Source organism: Centroberyx affinis, unplaced genomic scaffold, assembly GCF_046629955.1.
Source record: "Centroberyx affinis isolate AG114_WGS23_722 - 3 ecotype Tasmania unplaced genomic scaffold, CSIRO-AGI_Caff_v1 ptg000532l_1, whole genome shotgun sequence".
NCBI classification, from domain to species: Eukaryota; Metazoa; Chordata; class Actinopteri; order Beryciformes; family Berycidae; genus Centroberyx; species Centroberyx affinis.
Window position 1 is genome coordinate 27,777 of NW_027279180.1, and position 17,063 is coordinate 44,839.

General features: G+C 40.3%; 1 protein-coding gene and 1 non-coding gene across 2 annotated transcripts; one reads left to right on the forward strand and one right to left on the reverse strand.

Moving 5' to 3' along the window:
* The first annotated feature begins 5,034 nt into the window (after nucleotides 1–5,034).
* pla2g10 (phospholipase A2 group X) lies at nucleotides 5,035–8,203 on the forward strand. Its single transcript, XM_071517871.1, has 4 exons — nucleotides 5,035–5,176; nucleotides 6,274–6,442; nucleotides 7,120–7,226; nucleotides 8,045–8,203. Exons 1-4 carry the CDS (start codon nucleotides 5,140–5,142, stop codon nucleotides 8,191–8,193), a joined length of 462 nt encoding a protein of 153 aa, XP_071373972.1. The 5' UTR covers nucleotides 5,035–5,139; the 3' UTR covers nucleotides 8,194–8,203.
* An 8,464-nt stretch (nucleotides 8,204–16,667) lies between these two features.
* On the reverse strand, nucleotides 16,668–16,739 carry trnat-cgu (transfer RNA threonine (anticodon CGU)). The gene has a single exon. It is a non-coding gene; the product is annotated as a tRNA-Thr (tRNA).
* Between the last annotated feature and the right edge of the window lie 324 nt (nucleotides 16,740–17,063).

Here is a 17,063-nt window from a genome sequence, read left to right on the forward strand (position 1 = left end):
AACTGCCACAGACGGTATTACGGTCTGTATAAAGAGACTTTGAAACTAAAACTTCAAAAGTATGGAGGACCAAGTCTGTCATAACAATAAATAAATAAATACATTTGTAAATGCACAGAGAAAAGGGGAAATAAATGAATGAATCAATCAAATAAAGAATAGACGCATAGATAAAAAGTGCAATAAATGAATTAATAAATAAAAAAGTATAAATAAATACAGAAGTAGGGAATTAATACATTTATTCATATAGTTATTTGTGCATTCATTAACTTATTTTTAATTTTCTCTGTGCATTTATTTATTTTTATGGCAGGCTTGGTCATCCATACAAAAAACTCAGTCTGAAGTCTAAGTTAAAATGTACACTTAACCCCATCCCTTTAAACAAATCTAGCGAACCACACAGCATCACCATTCAGATCCTGGAGCCTGAGGCAGTGGAAACTCCTCTCTCACCTCTCTCTCACCTTCCTGCAAATCGCTCCCTGACAGACACACTTTAATATCACTGAATAAGGTTTCCTGTCTGAATTTATCACCATCTCGACCCTCTCTGACTCTTTGCTGCTGCAAATGATGCTCTGGAACAGTGGTTCACAAAGTAGGGGCTGGGGACCCCTAGGGCTCCTTGAGAGAGCTCCAGGGGGTCATCAGGTAAAATAAGGAATAGTTAAAATTTTAGTATTTAATTTAAGTATTTATTGATTTCCTAAATTATTAATTATTTCATTTACTAGAGGTTAGCCCTACAAGAGAATAGAATAATTATTATTCTGATCAGCGGTTTCACTCTCCCCAGTATTATCTCCCCATTTCTGGATTAAAGCATATGCAACAGTACATGTGGGTCACTGGAGCAAAATCTTACCAAACAGGGCTCCGTGGCTTAACACTTACCTGTTTAGGGGTCTTTGGCATGAAAAAGTAAACCCCTATACTCTCCAGCACTAATCCTAGCCTCGATATATAATGCCTTTCTTTCCTTCTCAGGTCATGTCAAACTACACTAAATTATGACAGTTTGTTTTCTTGTTCAGGAAAACATACATTCCTGTAGAACATGCTTTAGTTTACATATAAACAAGAAATGCAATGAAACTTTGCAGGTGAGATAAAAAATAAACAACAGAACAACAAAAAAACAAGCAGCTTAACATTTCACCTCATAACACATGCAATCATTAAAACCAAAATACAAAAAAATCAAGGTGATGAGGTAAGAAAACAACTGCGCTGCATAACAGAATGCAAATGACAGCTGGAACAACACAGTGAAAAGTAGCAGAACAACAGTATCAAATTACAAGGGAAATAAAAAATAAACTAAAATAATGCAGGAAATAAATCATAGGGAGGTGAGTGTGGTAATGAGTTAATACATTTCCATTTTGTATAATGTGTTGTTATTTTTTTTGACAGATTTCTGGGGGCCTGCGGCAAAACAAGGTTTTTGGTATCCATTCGTGCAGTGTGTATTGATGGAAGCATTTCTTAAAAGAGTTAAATATCTCTAATGCTAATTCTACATCACTGAAACTAAATAGTGTCCCATGTGAGATCATCAAACAGTGTACACTTAACCACATTACTTAGAGATTTGGAAAAAATATTGCCTATAAGAGGGTTATTTTCTATGACTGAGCATAGAAAGTTAGAATTCATAGTGTTCAAAAACCTGCTGTGAATGAGTGTCACTTTTAAATACACTGATGTTAAAGTCACTCAAAAGAAAACACACTTTACTTTCCGAACATGCAAAGCTGTTAATGCGGTAATGAATAATGCAATGCATGTAAATGCTGGAGTCAGGTGGCACGTATAAACAACCAATTATCCCCTTTTTCGGCTGCCACAGGGAGGGCAGGACAGGGGGCTTCAAGAAAGAGCGATTCAACTTCAATAGGATCCGATTTGAGAGTACGGTTTATTCTCTCAGCATGCAGAAAATCCCTTTGTAAAAGAAAAAAAAAAAGACAGTCTCCCACCAATTTCAGACTGTCTACAGTAATGAACAGCATCACAGTTAGGCGCATCACGAGGAGTGGTATAGGCTCCTCCATTAACCAAGCTTCTGAGAAGGCCGCAGCGGAGAATTCACGATTAAAGGGGAAGACAACTAATGTAACCTTAAAGACGGTCTTGGGTTTAGCAAGACTTTGGATGTCAAGATGAAAGGCCGAGGATAGGGTTGTTGAATGGTCAGACATGCTAGGGAATAGGTTATCGAAACTGCTTCCCACCAAAGTAGACACAAGTAGCTGACTCGCAGATGAGAAGAGTTCAAGCAATTATAGCATCTGGGTAAAAAATACTATTTTGGTGTCTTTGTGGTGGTTCCAAACAAAAGGATTTAAGACGAGTTGTGTCTGAGAGATAAGTCTCTCCACAATCACCGTTAGTAGTCTTAATTTGAGCAAGGAATACATCATCATCAATATGGGGACGATTCAAAGCAAGTGATCAAAACAAGTATAAAAACGTTAGACGCAGTGGCAATTTGTACAGCAGATGTAGATCTACAGGTGTCTTCATGGAGGCAGACAGCCAACCACTTGCTTCCATTTCTACATTCGTTTTAGTCTTTTTCTTCCCCCAGATTAGGCTGGAGCTATACTGCCTAATTCTGATTCAAGAGGAGCTCGTCCACAGACTCCCAGCTGGCCTGACTCTTCAAACTTCTAAAAAAACAAAAACATCGCAGTAATTTTCCTCAGGTACTCCAAAAAAAAAAAAAAACACTTACTTTGGAAAGCACCTGCCCTCTCTCTGTGTCTGCACACTGTGTGCAACAAAATGATTTCAAAATGCATTTGTCTGTGAGGGGCGAAATGCAAATCAGTCCATTCTGCTGAAGTGGAAATGCAATTCTAGAAATGTTGTGAATTTTGTTGTTTTGAGTTGTTGGACAGCATCAGAATAGTCTTCTGTGATAGAAATGTTTGTGTTTTTGGTGTGTTTTAGAGATTTGGGGCTTTTTCAAGCACAGCCAGTTTGTCCTTAAGTCTCAGGAACTTTTCTCTGGATGTTTCCCAGTCTGACGGACATGATCAAACTCCATTTGCCTGTCGTCTATTTGGGTTTTTCCTCATATAAACTCTCTAAACATCTCCATGAATTCAGCCCATTTCTCATGTGCCATATCAGAAATTCTTTTATGAATTTTTGTGGCGAGAATGGTTTTCCAAGTTTTTCTGTATAAGGCGAGAACCCAACCCACTACACTGTTTGAACAGTTTGTTTGAATCAGAGCTTATCTCATCCACATCCTTTTGGAAGGACCAAAGGTTAATATTGAGAAAAACAACATAAAAATAACACAAATGGGCTGGGATATTCCTTTGTGATCCTGTCAATGCGTTCCACAATTCCAACACTTTTAGGCTTCACGTAAAGCTTAGATTTTTGCAGTCAGGTGTGTTCGGCTGGATATGTTCTTAATAATGCTGGATTGATTTATTGTAGCGGTGGATAGCTGAAGCGGAACAATAATCGGATATACGATCTATCTCCTCTCAGGCAGTGCACATGAGGTTCTCCAATGCCATGCAATCATCTTGACAGCTATAGGACCTGCCAGGAGGAGGCGCTTATCTCATACTGTGAGCTCAAATGAAGAGGCATCAGGGAGGAAGCCTGTGTCAGAAAACTGTGAATATGTCCCTTTTTATCAAAACCTGAACCGTGTGCATTTTATGATTTAGATGCCTTCTCATAACCACATTACGGATGACAATGGAGCCCATACAGCGCTGGAGTGCTGAGAATATACCTTCTCAGAAAACACAATAAAAAGATTAAAAGTAAAGATACGATACAATTTATCACACTTTCAGATTAACGCTTCAATTTGTCAACGAAGCTATCTTAGCCGTTAAATTCAGACACGTGGAGCACTGTTCAGTTCATCTCGCTGACATTAATGGTAGCTATAGGCCTTGAGTATTTTTTTTTTTTTTTTGTGGAGAATAGGTCTTTTCTATTCCCCTCCTGAAATGTCATATATTTATACTAAGGTAGGGAGATGGATGGGAGGCATGAGTAGCTCTCTTTGTGATTATGGAGAGAAAGCATATTATTAGAGTGTAATTACCATCATTTTGGAAGTCCAGGAGCATTTATTGTGATGAACTGGAGGCCACTGCTTACAATAACTGAGAACGTGCTGTGTGAGTAATAATTAACCCTGAGTCGTTTTCACCCATGCTACCTTTTCAGCATGAACATATCTGTGCACCTTTCATCCTCCCACAAATGGCACATACAACACCGACAACTCTACATGTCTACATACATGTATATAAATCATGCTTGTGTGTTCGAAACATCCTGAGAAAATGTTGATTTGTTTTATTAATTTACCACTTGGATTCTGTTTCCCTCTATATGTATGTAAGAAATCTCTGGAAAGCTCAGAACCTCTTGAATTTGATGCATGGCTCATCAATCTAGTATTATAAGTATCAGCCAGAATGTATCAAATGTCTAAATATCGTAATATGTGATTTGTTTCCTGTCCTGATGCCTGTCAGATACACAATGCAGTAAGAGAGCCAGAAACTTATCTTTGGGTGAATCTTGCAGTGGTTTGGGAGCAGCGCAGCATCCCACAATTCCCTTCTCTGGGATATTTCTAGAGTGAACCCAGAAGGAAAGTGCAATTTAGGCAGAAACTAGTGAAGGAATGGTGTATCAAGAGCTCCAGTGATCTGTATGTTCATCTGACATACATGTAATGAAAGACAAACATGTCTTTTCATTGTTACTTACTGTAGCTTATGCATATTTGATTTTCATAAGACTCCAAATGTCTTATATCTCTAGAAAAGAAAAAAATATTGTTTTGTTTTGTAGAAAGCACATTATTGCAGCATTAATATTTAAGGCAGAAGATACACACACACACACACACACACACATCACTGGTAGTAGAGCGTGGGGAGGAAGCAGCGAATTCCTCCGTGCCTTTTCCCCTAGGGGGCGCACAGTTGGAGAACCATTGGATTAGTCTCTGGCCAATAGTGATGCTCATGAGATTATTCAAGACAGCATCTAAAAAAAGCTCTCCACTGAATGCCTACAGTCACAGGGAGTAGGTAGACGACACTTGCCGAACAGTTCAGCTGCCTGTTGCAAGCCATGACTGGGTTTTACCGGATACTTCTCCTGTTTTCTGGTAAGTTGCTTATCAAGAAGGCGATTTACTTTCACTGAAGCAGGGTATCATGTAGGGAACTTCTCAAGAAACACAACAGATTTGAATACTTATTTTAACAACACAGAGGGAATCAGTCCAGGTAAGGAAGCCTTCAGAGACAACTACCTGAATTCATCCAAGAATCTGCCTCAAAAATGCAATTTAACTCTCTTGTTTACATAGTTAATATTGCTGTTTCTGTGTGTCCTCACAACTCTTCAAACAACTATGTGACAAACTGGTTCTTGAACTATTTTGTGTTTGTGTACATTCTGTGTGTGCAAAATTTCCTTCCACAACTTTTTCACCCTTCCTTTCTTTCCATGTCTCATCTAGGTATTCAGGCAGAGGCTAGCCTTCTGGTATTCATGAGGTGTGAGATGTCAGACAGTATAAAGTCAATCCTCTGAGTCAGTTCCATTCACTATTGTGCTGAGGCAGTGTGGGTAACACAGCCACTGTGGCATAAGGAACACATGGCATGGTTTTGGGAAGAAACGGCCCATAAGTGTGCATATACACTAGTCAAAAGTTTGGACATACCACATTTGTCTTTATTTCTCTATTTTCCACATTTTAGAATAATAGTAAAGACATCAAAACTGTGAAATAACACAAATGGAATTATGCACTGACCAAAAAAGTGTTAAACAAATCAAAACTATCTTACATTTTAGATTCTTTAAAGTAGCCACCCTTTGCCTTGATGGAAAGCCAAAGGCTTTGGAGAGAAATTCATACATAGGCATCAACTTCACCCTTTCAAGCATTTAAGCATACGCCTTTAGATCAAAATGGCTTGAAGATAATGAAAAACATAGTACATTCAATCAGGTGTGTCCAAACTTTTGACTAGTGTACCTTCTTAGATTATCCTAGATTCTGTTGCTACTCAAAAATGTCACTTTGCACATATAAAATTCACACCCTAAATCATTTAAAACAAAGCAAAACAAAACAACAGCGGGCTAGAACTTTTTTACAGGTTCACACAGAGTGGAAGTGGGGAGGGAGGATTGTTTACATGGAGAGAGCTGAGATTGTCCATTCTCTGTTGTTGTTTGTTGCTTCTGCAGTGGGCACGGCCTCTGTGGCGCTTCGCAGGTCCCCACGGACCAAAAGAGGGCTACTGGAGCTGGCGGGAGTCATCAAATGCAGCACAGGACGATCTGCCTTGGCTTACATGATGTACGGCTGCTACTGCGGACTAGGTGGTCAAGGCTGGCCCAGAGACAGAGCGGACTGGTGAGGCAGCGGGACAGGGGGGGTTCATCGCAAAAACAAAAATCAAAAATCAAATTTCACGACACCTTTTATTATTTTTAAGTATAGCATGCCTGAACGCCTGATGACAGTGTGTACCATAATGTAAACATTCAGCCGGGAGAAACTACATGAACCACTATACATCATGAGGTGCAAAGGATGTAATTTTGCATGCATTAGTGGTGTTTTGGCCTTCACTCCGTGGACCGTGCGCAGAAATCACTCCAGTCTCCTCCCTACTCATCCTATACATCCCACCGGTGTACACACACTTTCCGGTTCTTAATGAGACGACTGAACCTCAAATGATGCGCGACGGGACGGAAGGAGGGAGCGACTCACATGGTCCAATGAGTGCTTCAAAATAGGCCCGAAATTCCACACCCAAATCCTAATTACGGTCTCCTTCCTTTCCTTCCAAACCACAGACATCAGCCCTCCCCAAAACCAGTTAACTGCTAAATATCTGTTTTGCTAAGTCAAGTGGTGATCCTTCCCTTCTTTTAAAATAGACGTGGTGTGATTCAAACCACAGCGCTGTGACTATCCACCCAGCGTTAGGCTTTCTATACTCTCTATAGTTGTTGTGACAGCTACAGCCTTCACAGTGATATATCTATTTTTTTTTTTTTTTGTCTTTCTTTGTTTAAATATAGGTGTTGTCATAAGCACGATTGCTGTTATGGAGAAGCAGAACTTGCTGGCTGCCAAACCAAGACAGACAAGTATCAATGGACGTGTGAGGACAAGACAGCTGAGTGTGGTATTGCATTTTTTTAATTTTCAGAGACTAATCAAATCATAAATGCATGTGCACTGGGCTGGTAATGCTTTTCACAGTTTATTTAGTACTGTGTGACTGAGATTTAATATTTTGAAAATAAAAGCAGCTGCTGTTTTCCGTCTGTATGGTAGCAAACCAAAATACCATATGTTATATGGTAGTAAAATACACCGCCATGGGTCACACTGAAAGTGAAATACAGTGCAGGATGTGTGATCTACAAACACCCGTGGCGTTTATGAAAACAGTATGCAGACTGTTGATTGGAGGGAAGGAAAGGATGAGTGCGGAAGGGATAGTTTATAACCCACAGTTATAGTATTTTAAGCTCTCATAAACCACAGTAATTGCTGATCATAAATAGCAACGGCCTTAATGTGGTTTACACTGCTAATTGAAGCACCAGAAATTTAATGGTGATGTGTTTAGGATTTCTTTAAATATATTAATGCCGCATGAATTGATAATATCCACAGTAACAGTACTTCTTGTTCTACTGCTGCTGTGGCGTCCTGTTGAGTTGCCAGATTTCAACATTTCCCTGATTTTGAGAGGATTTGAGCCAAATGAGCCATAAGAAAGCAAAACACAGAAAAGTTGGCGCTGTTTGTAACGCTAACAGCCAAGATGTTGCAAGCATTAGAATGAATAATCACAGCAAATTTCACAATGGTATGCTAATGAGGACGCCCCACACACATCATCTAACGGTTTCCCATAATTAGCAAGAATGCTCTTTTCATACTATCAGGCTGTCACTGAAAGAAGACATGTAGTAACTTTATTCTTTATTCCAGATGATCTGAAGGACAGATGTGAAAAGCTGCTCTGCAAGTGTGACAGGGAGGCTGCCAAATGCTTAAGAAAGGCACCTTTCATCCAGAAATATGCCCTATGGCCAGATTTCCTCTGTGGTTGTGATCACCCTACATGTAATATTTACTGACTCAATAAATACACACATTTACATCTGCGTTTCCCCGTGTCTCTTTTGTCAATACATGTCGGTTGCATCCTCATTACAATGAGACTGGAAGTGGCACTGCTGTTCATCAGCTGTCAAGTGCACATTTAACAGTTGGCTATGGCTTTTTTTTTTCTTTTTTTTAATCTGTATGTATCTCATTATCAAGCTCTTTCTCTTATAATGTGACAGTTCATAGTGAGGTGTGTAAAGCAAAACCAAAACAGTTTACTGAATTCTGACAAAATGCCCCACTACTGTCAGGAAAATAAGGAGAATTACAGCAGTAGTTTTGTCCAGTGGACAGGCAGCAAGGGAAAGATCAGGTAGCCGGTCCTCACAACAGCACTTTTGTTTCTTGAAATACAGTACAGAGCGGTGCCTTACAGTTCTGGAGTCAACTTCCTATGCTCTGGCAATGTTTCGGCTGTACTCGATTCACTGGGGTAAAAAAGCTATTTGGAAATGCAGTGACCTAATGAGGTTTTCCTGCTTCAACAGTATTGTATATTTCAACAGTATTGTGAATTTGATTAAATTCCACTTTAGTGACATGGCAGCTTGGCAAAGGCATGCTAAGAAAACCAACTCTGGTTCACACTTTATTTGGCCATTTTATTCTCACAACTTCCATGTTTCTGTGAAGACTTGAACACTGTTTTGGGAACTATTTCTTGTTAAATGTTTTTCTTTTCCTTTTGAGGCTATGATATGATGACTAAAGCATCAAGTAGAGTACACAATATTTACAATATGGTTATGGATTGTGTACTTTAAGGAACTTTCTTGTGGAACCTACAGAACAACTGTTGTCTAGAATATCATGACATCATGGTACAAGCATTGTGAGCTAGTAATGTAATGAAACATTTCATGCACATGAGCACATCGGTTCCTCCACAGTGCAGTGAACACCCAGTGTTCACTCTTTTCCTCTCGGTCCTATCAAACAAGCGCAGGCGCTGGCATCTGGATGCTTTGTACTGAGGGCTGAAAGAATAATGGCATCAAACCTGCAGGACGCTGTACCTGGTCTATGAAGTGTGAAGTGAGGATACTCACCCGTAGATGGTGCCATATACACAAATATTAAACTCGAAGCACACTTGCAGCAAGGGAACCAAGCCCATATTTTTCCACAACATAAACAATGACAGAGTTTGTACTTAACAATGAGCTTGATGTCATTAATTTATTTGTATTATCACAAAAGTGGATTTGGATTTGATGTATTGAAGTTATTTGAAAAATATAAATGTTATTCACTGTGGCTTTGAATGCTTTATAGTTTGAGTATATATACCCTTATTTTGCTCCAATGCAATTGCAGTCATTGGAGTTACAGCAGTGAACCTCTTTCAGATCTAATTTGAACAAGGTCCTGCTGCCCCATCAAAAATGATTTGATTTCCCTCTGAGAGCGAGTAAAAACAGCATCATGCCCATAATCACAGTAAACAACGCCCTCCCAGATATTACTGCTCTAGTGAGGTATTACTGTATGTGCCATGTATGAGTTCCTACAGGACACACAGTTTCTTTGTAGAATCAGCGTCCCACTCATGAGTGTGTCCTGAAATGGGAGGTGATGCTGTGCTGCAGTGTCCGAAGTCCAAGACTGGAAATACGTATCTAGGTCATGGCCCACAAACACTTGCCCAATTGTGTCCAACCTTCAGTGGGTATGAGCAATGAAGTTATGGAAGTCATATGCTCCGTCCACCACATGGCAGGGAGGGAGGGAACTTCAAATTCATTCTCTTTTTTGTTTGTGTGTTTTCGTCTGCTCCAAATCTCTCCAAATGAAAAATTTGAATTTCGTGGTGTGGGTGCTAAGATACGGCCCTACTGTCCTATTTGCTACAAATTATGTCATATTATCAATTTAAAGAATTTGAACATACTGTGTGAAATAATTCAGAGAAACATGCAGGTGCTTTGTGTATTTTTTGGCTAAAAATGAGAAACATTTCATTAATTATTTAACATAATTACTTTTTGAGAGGAAAAGAGTTATGAGAAAATAACTCTGTTCTCTTACTCTACTACCTCTCAGTCAGTATTATACAATGAAAAAGGCACTCAAAGGAGTTAGCACAGCAGCTTCTTTGGGGGCACAAGTTATAGGTCATGAGATCAGAACCTGCCAAAACAAATTTCCTACTGATGTGCTCTCATGTTTTGAGCATCACTAATGGTGTATCACAGGCTGCGCTATCTCAAGCAAGAAATACCTTTTATCTTTAATGTTACAAAGGTCACACTCTAATTGCTGAAATTATGTTTGGTCTTCAGTCACTCCATGCAACATACCCTCAGTTTGAGGTAGTAGTTATTGTACGTTATTTATATTGATCAGGTGTGTCGTTCAAGATCCTTCTGGTGTAATGGAAAATTGAGAGTGAGCAGTCTGTGAAGGTGCAGGTTATTACATTAATAGTGCCTGGTGTTATAAGTATAAACTTGTGAATAAGATTGAAAGTGTGCTTTATAGGGCAAAGGAAGGGATGCTGGTTGGTGTACGAAAAAAAAAAAGAACGATGGTCAAATTCTTCTGTGGAGCACGCAAGGTTACCACTTCATTTCAAGCAAATGTTTTGTGAACACAAAGGGATTGACAATGAAAGCAGACTACATCCTGGCTCTTTCTCTTCCCTGCCACCTGCCCCTTTCTACCTTGTGAAGGTTGATGAGCTTCTTCCTCAGGATGCCACGGTGCTTTGTTGCTCTGTCAGTGCGCCTGTCTTCCACTTTTGCTGCCTTGAACTGATGCTTTGAGGACTCAGCTCTTGACTTAACTGTCTGATCTTGACTGCCGTACGATTCATCACACAGAGGTTTCTGATCTCTCACTTGGACTTGTTGTTTTCGGTAGCAAGGCTGTGAGTGATTGCCATCATTATCTACAGTCCTGTGTCTGTGTCACTCTTCACCATTTCCTCAAGAAATTGGACCCACTCGCTCTCCTTGCAGGCTGAAGCCACTTGACCCGATTACCCTAGGTTACTCTGCTTGGGGCTGAATCCACTGGCTTGTGAAAGTTCACTTTGGCGTGACTCTCCTGCATCTCACTAGGGCTGGTTCCTGTGCACCAAGCATTTAATTCTGGCTCGGCGGACCTTCAGGTTCTTGCAGAGCTTGCCATACATGCATTCCACTCTTCTCGGTATTGAATTTGCACTGATCGGTTCCTTTAGGTCCCTACTGCTACGATGCTCATCCTCTCCCACTCTTGGGTTCTTTCTATGGGATTCTCTATAGCTGATTGTGGGTTCTGGATGCTGTCTCTCTGGTTGAGCTGTTCTCCGTCACTGCAGCTATCATGACTCTAATCATGGAAGTCTTCCAGCCTGTGGATGTCACTGGCCTAGGATCAAATAGTTACACATTCACCTTCTGACACACTTGGGCACATCATCAGTCTTGCACCCAATATGGAGAACGCAGGGAATATCCATATCACCTGTTTTGTCGTGAACACCTAGCTAGTTTATTTTTTAGCGTCTACCTTGGGGTTCCCATTGATTGTAATACTGCAGCTGAAAAGTGCATCTGAAATCAAACATTGTCAAGAGTCTTCCGTTACTGCACAGGTTGTAATTACAACGTAGCAAAATTTTAGCTGCTGATATTTTGCAACATGGTGACTCAGTGTTGGTTTACAGAGTTACCAGCAGAGACTGATTTGGGAGTGGCTGCTGCTGACACGCCACACCTGGGTGAAAACGACAAAACTGACCTCATATTAACATTTTTGGGAATTTTTAACACTCTTGGAGCACTCCTCTTTTTTGAAGAAATGCTGGTCGCCTATTCTACATATGCATGACAGCATGGTTGTCACAGTGAATGAGCGCATTCTTTAATCCCTGCCGGGTAAGCTGACAAAACCGGTTCTACGCTAATTGCGTTCTTTAATCAACTGTTTGGCTCCCCAGCCGAGAGCCAGATGGCCCACAATGAAGTCTTGGCTTAAACAGCTGAAAACATAAACAACGACAACCACGTGCGGAACAAAGTATGACTTTCTACCAGCATAGTGTTTGGACATGTCTGCTGTCCCCAGGCTGCAGGGTGACAGCAGAACATGCTGCAATCTCCGCTTGTCTCCTCTATTTTGTATTGTGTAGCCTAAACATTGTGTGTGTTTGGTCATGCCTCTGTGTTTCTTGTTTTTGCTTTCCATGGGTGGATATGGGCTCAAAGTCTATTTATTTTACACAAGTTGATGGCCTGTCTACTGATCTGCTGTCTATCTACCAGTCCTGTTAGTACACATTGAAGGAATTAAAGCTGTCCCGTAGGATTTTCATATCAAGTGTAGTAAATTATGTACAATTTAAAAAATAAATAGTAGATTGCACCACTGCACACACACCAACACTGAAACCACTGTGTGCTGAGGGCACAGCAGACATGGACACGCTGCCCACATACTGTATGTGGCAGACTCTGCTCCTTCTCTTTCACTCTGCTTCTTTTGTGTCTTTTTTTCTTTGAAGGCCCTTTTCATTTGCAGGTGGATGAGTGAGGAGTGAGTGGAGATTCCTATTTAAAAGAAAATGAGAGGAAAGACAGCGAAATCGTGCAGTTCAATCATACAGCTTGATGTAATAAATTCATAGGTTAGTATAGTATAGTAGTGCCTTATATATCATATTACAATGTATATAATTTTAGAAGTATTTGTCAAATTTTTATTAAGAAATAGGCTGTCATACCGCAAGGACCGCAATGGAAATAAGCCTTCAGGCTTTATTGTGTTTTCATCCTCGGCGATTTTTAATGTATGTAATGACTGCAATGAAGTGTCATGTGTTCTTTAATCATCAAATAAATTCATTTATTCATTCATTCACCTATGGACATTTATGTGGGGAAGAAATCTGGGATTAATTGACAAGAGGACAATACTTGCTGCAATTTTATATAGGTGATAATAATGATCATATTAATGGAGATGATGATAATTTTGATCAAAGATAAAATCTAGGAGGATGAAAACAATACATGTATTTTAAACAAAGCATGCACAACTCAGCAGCAGCATGTACTTGGTATTACACCTCCATGTTGATGTCTATGACCATCATTGTTATGGACAGAGGAGGACTAATGTGAAATATGTCAGAAAATAAGTGAAAGTAAAATCCTGGTTGTGTATTTTAGTTTTTTTACATCTGCACTCGTTAATGTCTTCACCAAACAAGTATACTTGAACAAAGGATTGCATAATAATTATAGGCTATTGATGTGTTGACTGAGCTCAAGGGAATTTACATACACCAAGTTTGGTTTGGATAGATCAAGAAATGAGAAATTCCATGAGATATAACTTTTTCAGGTCAAAACTGAAATTCAATTCAAACTTCAAGTCAGAATTAGATAAAAAAAAAAACCTTCATGTTCCTCGAGACACATTTGTTTTGGTATTTGGTGACTGCAGCAAGTTAATTCATATCAGAGTCGTCCACTTTGGCCTCTAGTTCCACCACCTTCTCTAGGACTGCCTTTGTGTTGCAGGGGACATCATTTGTCATGGGTCAGGACATGCGGTACCTACCAAATTTTATGCAATTTCGTTCAAGAGATGATGGGGTATGTGGCCAGAAGAAGCCCTGGGGGGGCCTGGAGACGGGATAAAAAAAAACTGGAGTATCAAGTAGCTGCAGTGGTCAAACTGTCTGCAGAGAGAGGAGGAGAAGGGTTCGGTGGGTGAGGAATTTTAACCTTTGCTTGTAGTGACCCCATCTGGCCAATTAGCTCCATTTTCCTTCAAGGTACACCGTTTTGCTTACGATTGCACATTCCTGCAGTGTGTGGTGTTCAGTTTATTTACGGAAAGGCAGATTTTATCACTAGATTTACAATGCATGGAGAAGTAAGAGAGACCAGTCCTAATAATGACGCATGTAAATGTTGTTCACCAAGCCTTGAGCCACCCAGAAGGAAAGACTATGGGCAGAAGACAGTAAAATTAAGAGAATTAAAACATAGGGAATGCAGATGCCCATTCTGTTGGTGACATCTGGAATCTAAACAGTGGGTGTGAAATTCAAAGCTATTTAGAAGGATATTGTTAACTGCTTTCCTATAGGAGGAAAGGTTACGTAACACTCTCATCTCCACTGGTGTGAGTTGTGTCATTACAGTTATCTAGAGGTATATACACTACCTTTATAGTAAAGTAACCATCCTTTGATTTGGCATGCTTCTAATCTAAATTGTCTCCAGATTTGTTTGTATTTGGACCAACCGTACAGCTATAACTGACTAGTGTAATATCAGTCAAGGCTGTTGCTGCATTGTGTTTCTGTCTCATGCTGTCAAGTTATCTGTCAAATGCTCAATGGCAGCGATTCATTATACAACTGAGGAGGAGGCAAAACAAAGAAGCACTTTTTGGGGGGGAATCTAAAAAAATAAATAAATCATAGGTTACCTTGGAAACAAGCTGACAGCGCAGCATCTTGAGCTTACTGTCAATCACATTGTTATGGCCTTGACTACAGGTTGAGTATAAGCCACCCGTCACACAGTGTTTACAAGATGAGTAGTGAAAAATGATTGTGGGCCATTTTAGTGTAAATTTCTCATAAACAAACCTCCCTGCACCTCATTACCAGGGTATGAAATTTTGAGTTGAGGTAGCCTGAGGGGGAGTTTTACTTCCACGTCGAGCTTTGGTGCACATGAGATTTGTTTACATGGGTTGAGCTGCTCATTGCATCATGAAGGACAATCCCCCTACACACCACCATATCGAATCAAACTGACTCCATAACCAGCAATTCTGCCATCTGGATCTCATTTTAAGTGCCCAAAGTGCTGATTTCTGCCCTAAACGTCGCCTCCGGCATTTCATCTCACTGTGGTTTGAGCTGGAGGATGGACATCACATTACCCTGCAGTCGTGTGGTGTGATGTGCAGTAGATTGTTGACTGAGGCTGCTGTCAAGCCCCGGCTCCAAGTCAGAGCAGTCAGCTGCCAACTGTTGCCCTCCTACCATCATGCCTCCATTTGCAAAGGGTCACTTCAACAGATGGAGGGGAGAGAGACGTTACAGTGCAGCATGAACTAGATTTGAATCACTGATGCCTCGACATGGACAGTTTCCCAGGAAACAGTAGTCCACTAAACTAAACCGTGTTTGCATGTTTCTAGTCAAAGCTCATCTTTATTCCAGAGTGATGTTAAAACAATAGTATATTGTAAAAAAATAACATTTCCCTAATTTCAATTACATCTGCTGAAACCTTGACATTTAACTGTGACAGAAAAAAATTGATAGCATCTTCTAAAAGTAAAAAATTCTCAAATTTCTTACTGTATGGAGGACTACTAAAAAACATTATAGCTATTTTCTTTAAGTTGGAGGTAAAAAAATGATTTAAAAAAAAAAAAAAAAAGATTTATCTAACCACTGCATTGCACACAGACATTCAGATTTACCAAACTTGAGAACCTGAATGGTGTTTTTTTTATTTTATTTTTTATCACATTTAGTGGGTTAACCTTCATTCTTAGCTTGCCACAGCTGCTTTTCTTGGTTTCAAAAACACAACCATGGCGTTTCAAGCAACCCACTTCTATTATTGTACCTGTAGCCTACTTTCAACCTCCATTTACAGTAGAGGATGAGCACAGGGGCAACGGGAGATTTTTAGATGCACACTCAGGTTGAAACTGACACACAAAAGCCTCTCATACTGCCTGCATTAGGGCAGATTTCAGACCATTATTTAGATTTAATTTAATTAAATACATCTTGTCTCCAACATCATGTGACGGAGATAACACGTGATTTAAACATGTCTCAGATTGTGTTAAATGATTGCATCAGGCCTATCTAAACATCTAGGTGACAGCTGACAGTGACACCCTGAGGTGAAGAAGGCTACAGCGCCCCCTGTGGCACCATCACTGACTGTCTTTGTTTCACTATATTTGATGACTTTCCCTGAGACTAGGCTGTAACAGGCTATGCTATGAACAAAGACACACCCCAAACAAACTCTTTCTCAGATTTTAAGTGTTCAAGAAAATGAATCCACCTCTTCAGAACTACAATATCCCTTGATGATTTCATGGCAATTAGTGTAAGCTAAAGGGATGGACATAGACAGCTTTTCTCTTTCAGACATTACTAGCATTAGTCTCCAAATCTATGGGGCCAAATTAAGCAAACGTGACAAAAAGGGATCATCGTGGCTTGGGCTTTACCCCTAAAATATTCACACGAGTCCATAGGAGTTTGTCTCGAAAGGGATTAAAAGGCGTCACGTCAGGCTGTGCAGCCTCCCTTTCATCAGTGGATTTCTGTGATACGACCACTGTAGATTCATGGGATTTCCTTCGATTCGTTTTTGTTTCCTAATCGATACATCTAGGCTGTTACTGGTCGACATCACACACTGAGCTTACCTGTTGTCTTGGGGTAGGTATCATGTCCAAAAGGCACGGACGGGGTTCGAACCCGCGATCTTCGGTTTACGAGACCGACGCCTTACCACTTGGCCACCGCGCCTGCGCTAACCTCGGCACTCCGGGTGCCTTTAGACCTAAACCACACTCCAATGGAGCTGGGATTAGCTATATTGTTTGGTCGGAATGATATATTGAAAACACGAAGATGCATAAGAGCTAAGTCCCTATGCGGACACGGCTCGAGCTCCACATATTGCCAGAGAAGCTGCTGAAATGATGCTGCATCTTTTCCATTCAGCCACAAGGGGAGGCTGTTAACGTATGTGTGCAAACCTAAGCAGCAGGCCCACATATGTCCCTGTCCCACCCTGAAGAGCCCGTGCACTGAAACGCTGAGTGTTTTACAAACGAAGGGACGTTCGAA

Coding starts and splice junctions, on each gene's coding strand:
- pla2g10 (XM_071517871.1), top strand. CDS start 5,140: ATGACTGGGTTTTACCGGATACTTCTCCTGTTTTCTG. Junction 5,177..6,273: donor GATACTTCTCCTGTTTTCTG/GTAAGTTGCTTA, acceptor TTGCTTCTGCAG/TGGGCACGGCCTCTGTGGCG. Junction 7,227..8,044: donor GGACAAGACAGCTGAGTGTG/GTATTGCATTTT, acceptor TCTTTATTCCAG/ATGATCTGAAGGACAGATGT.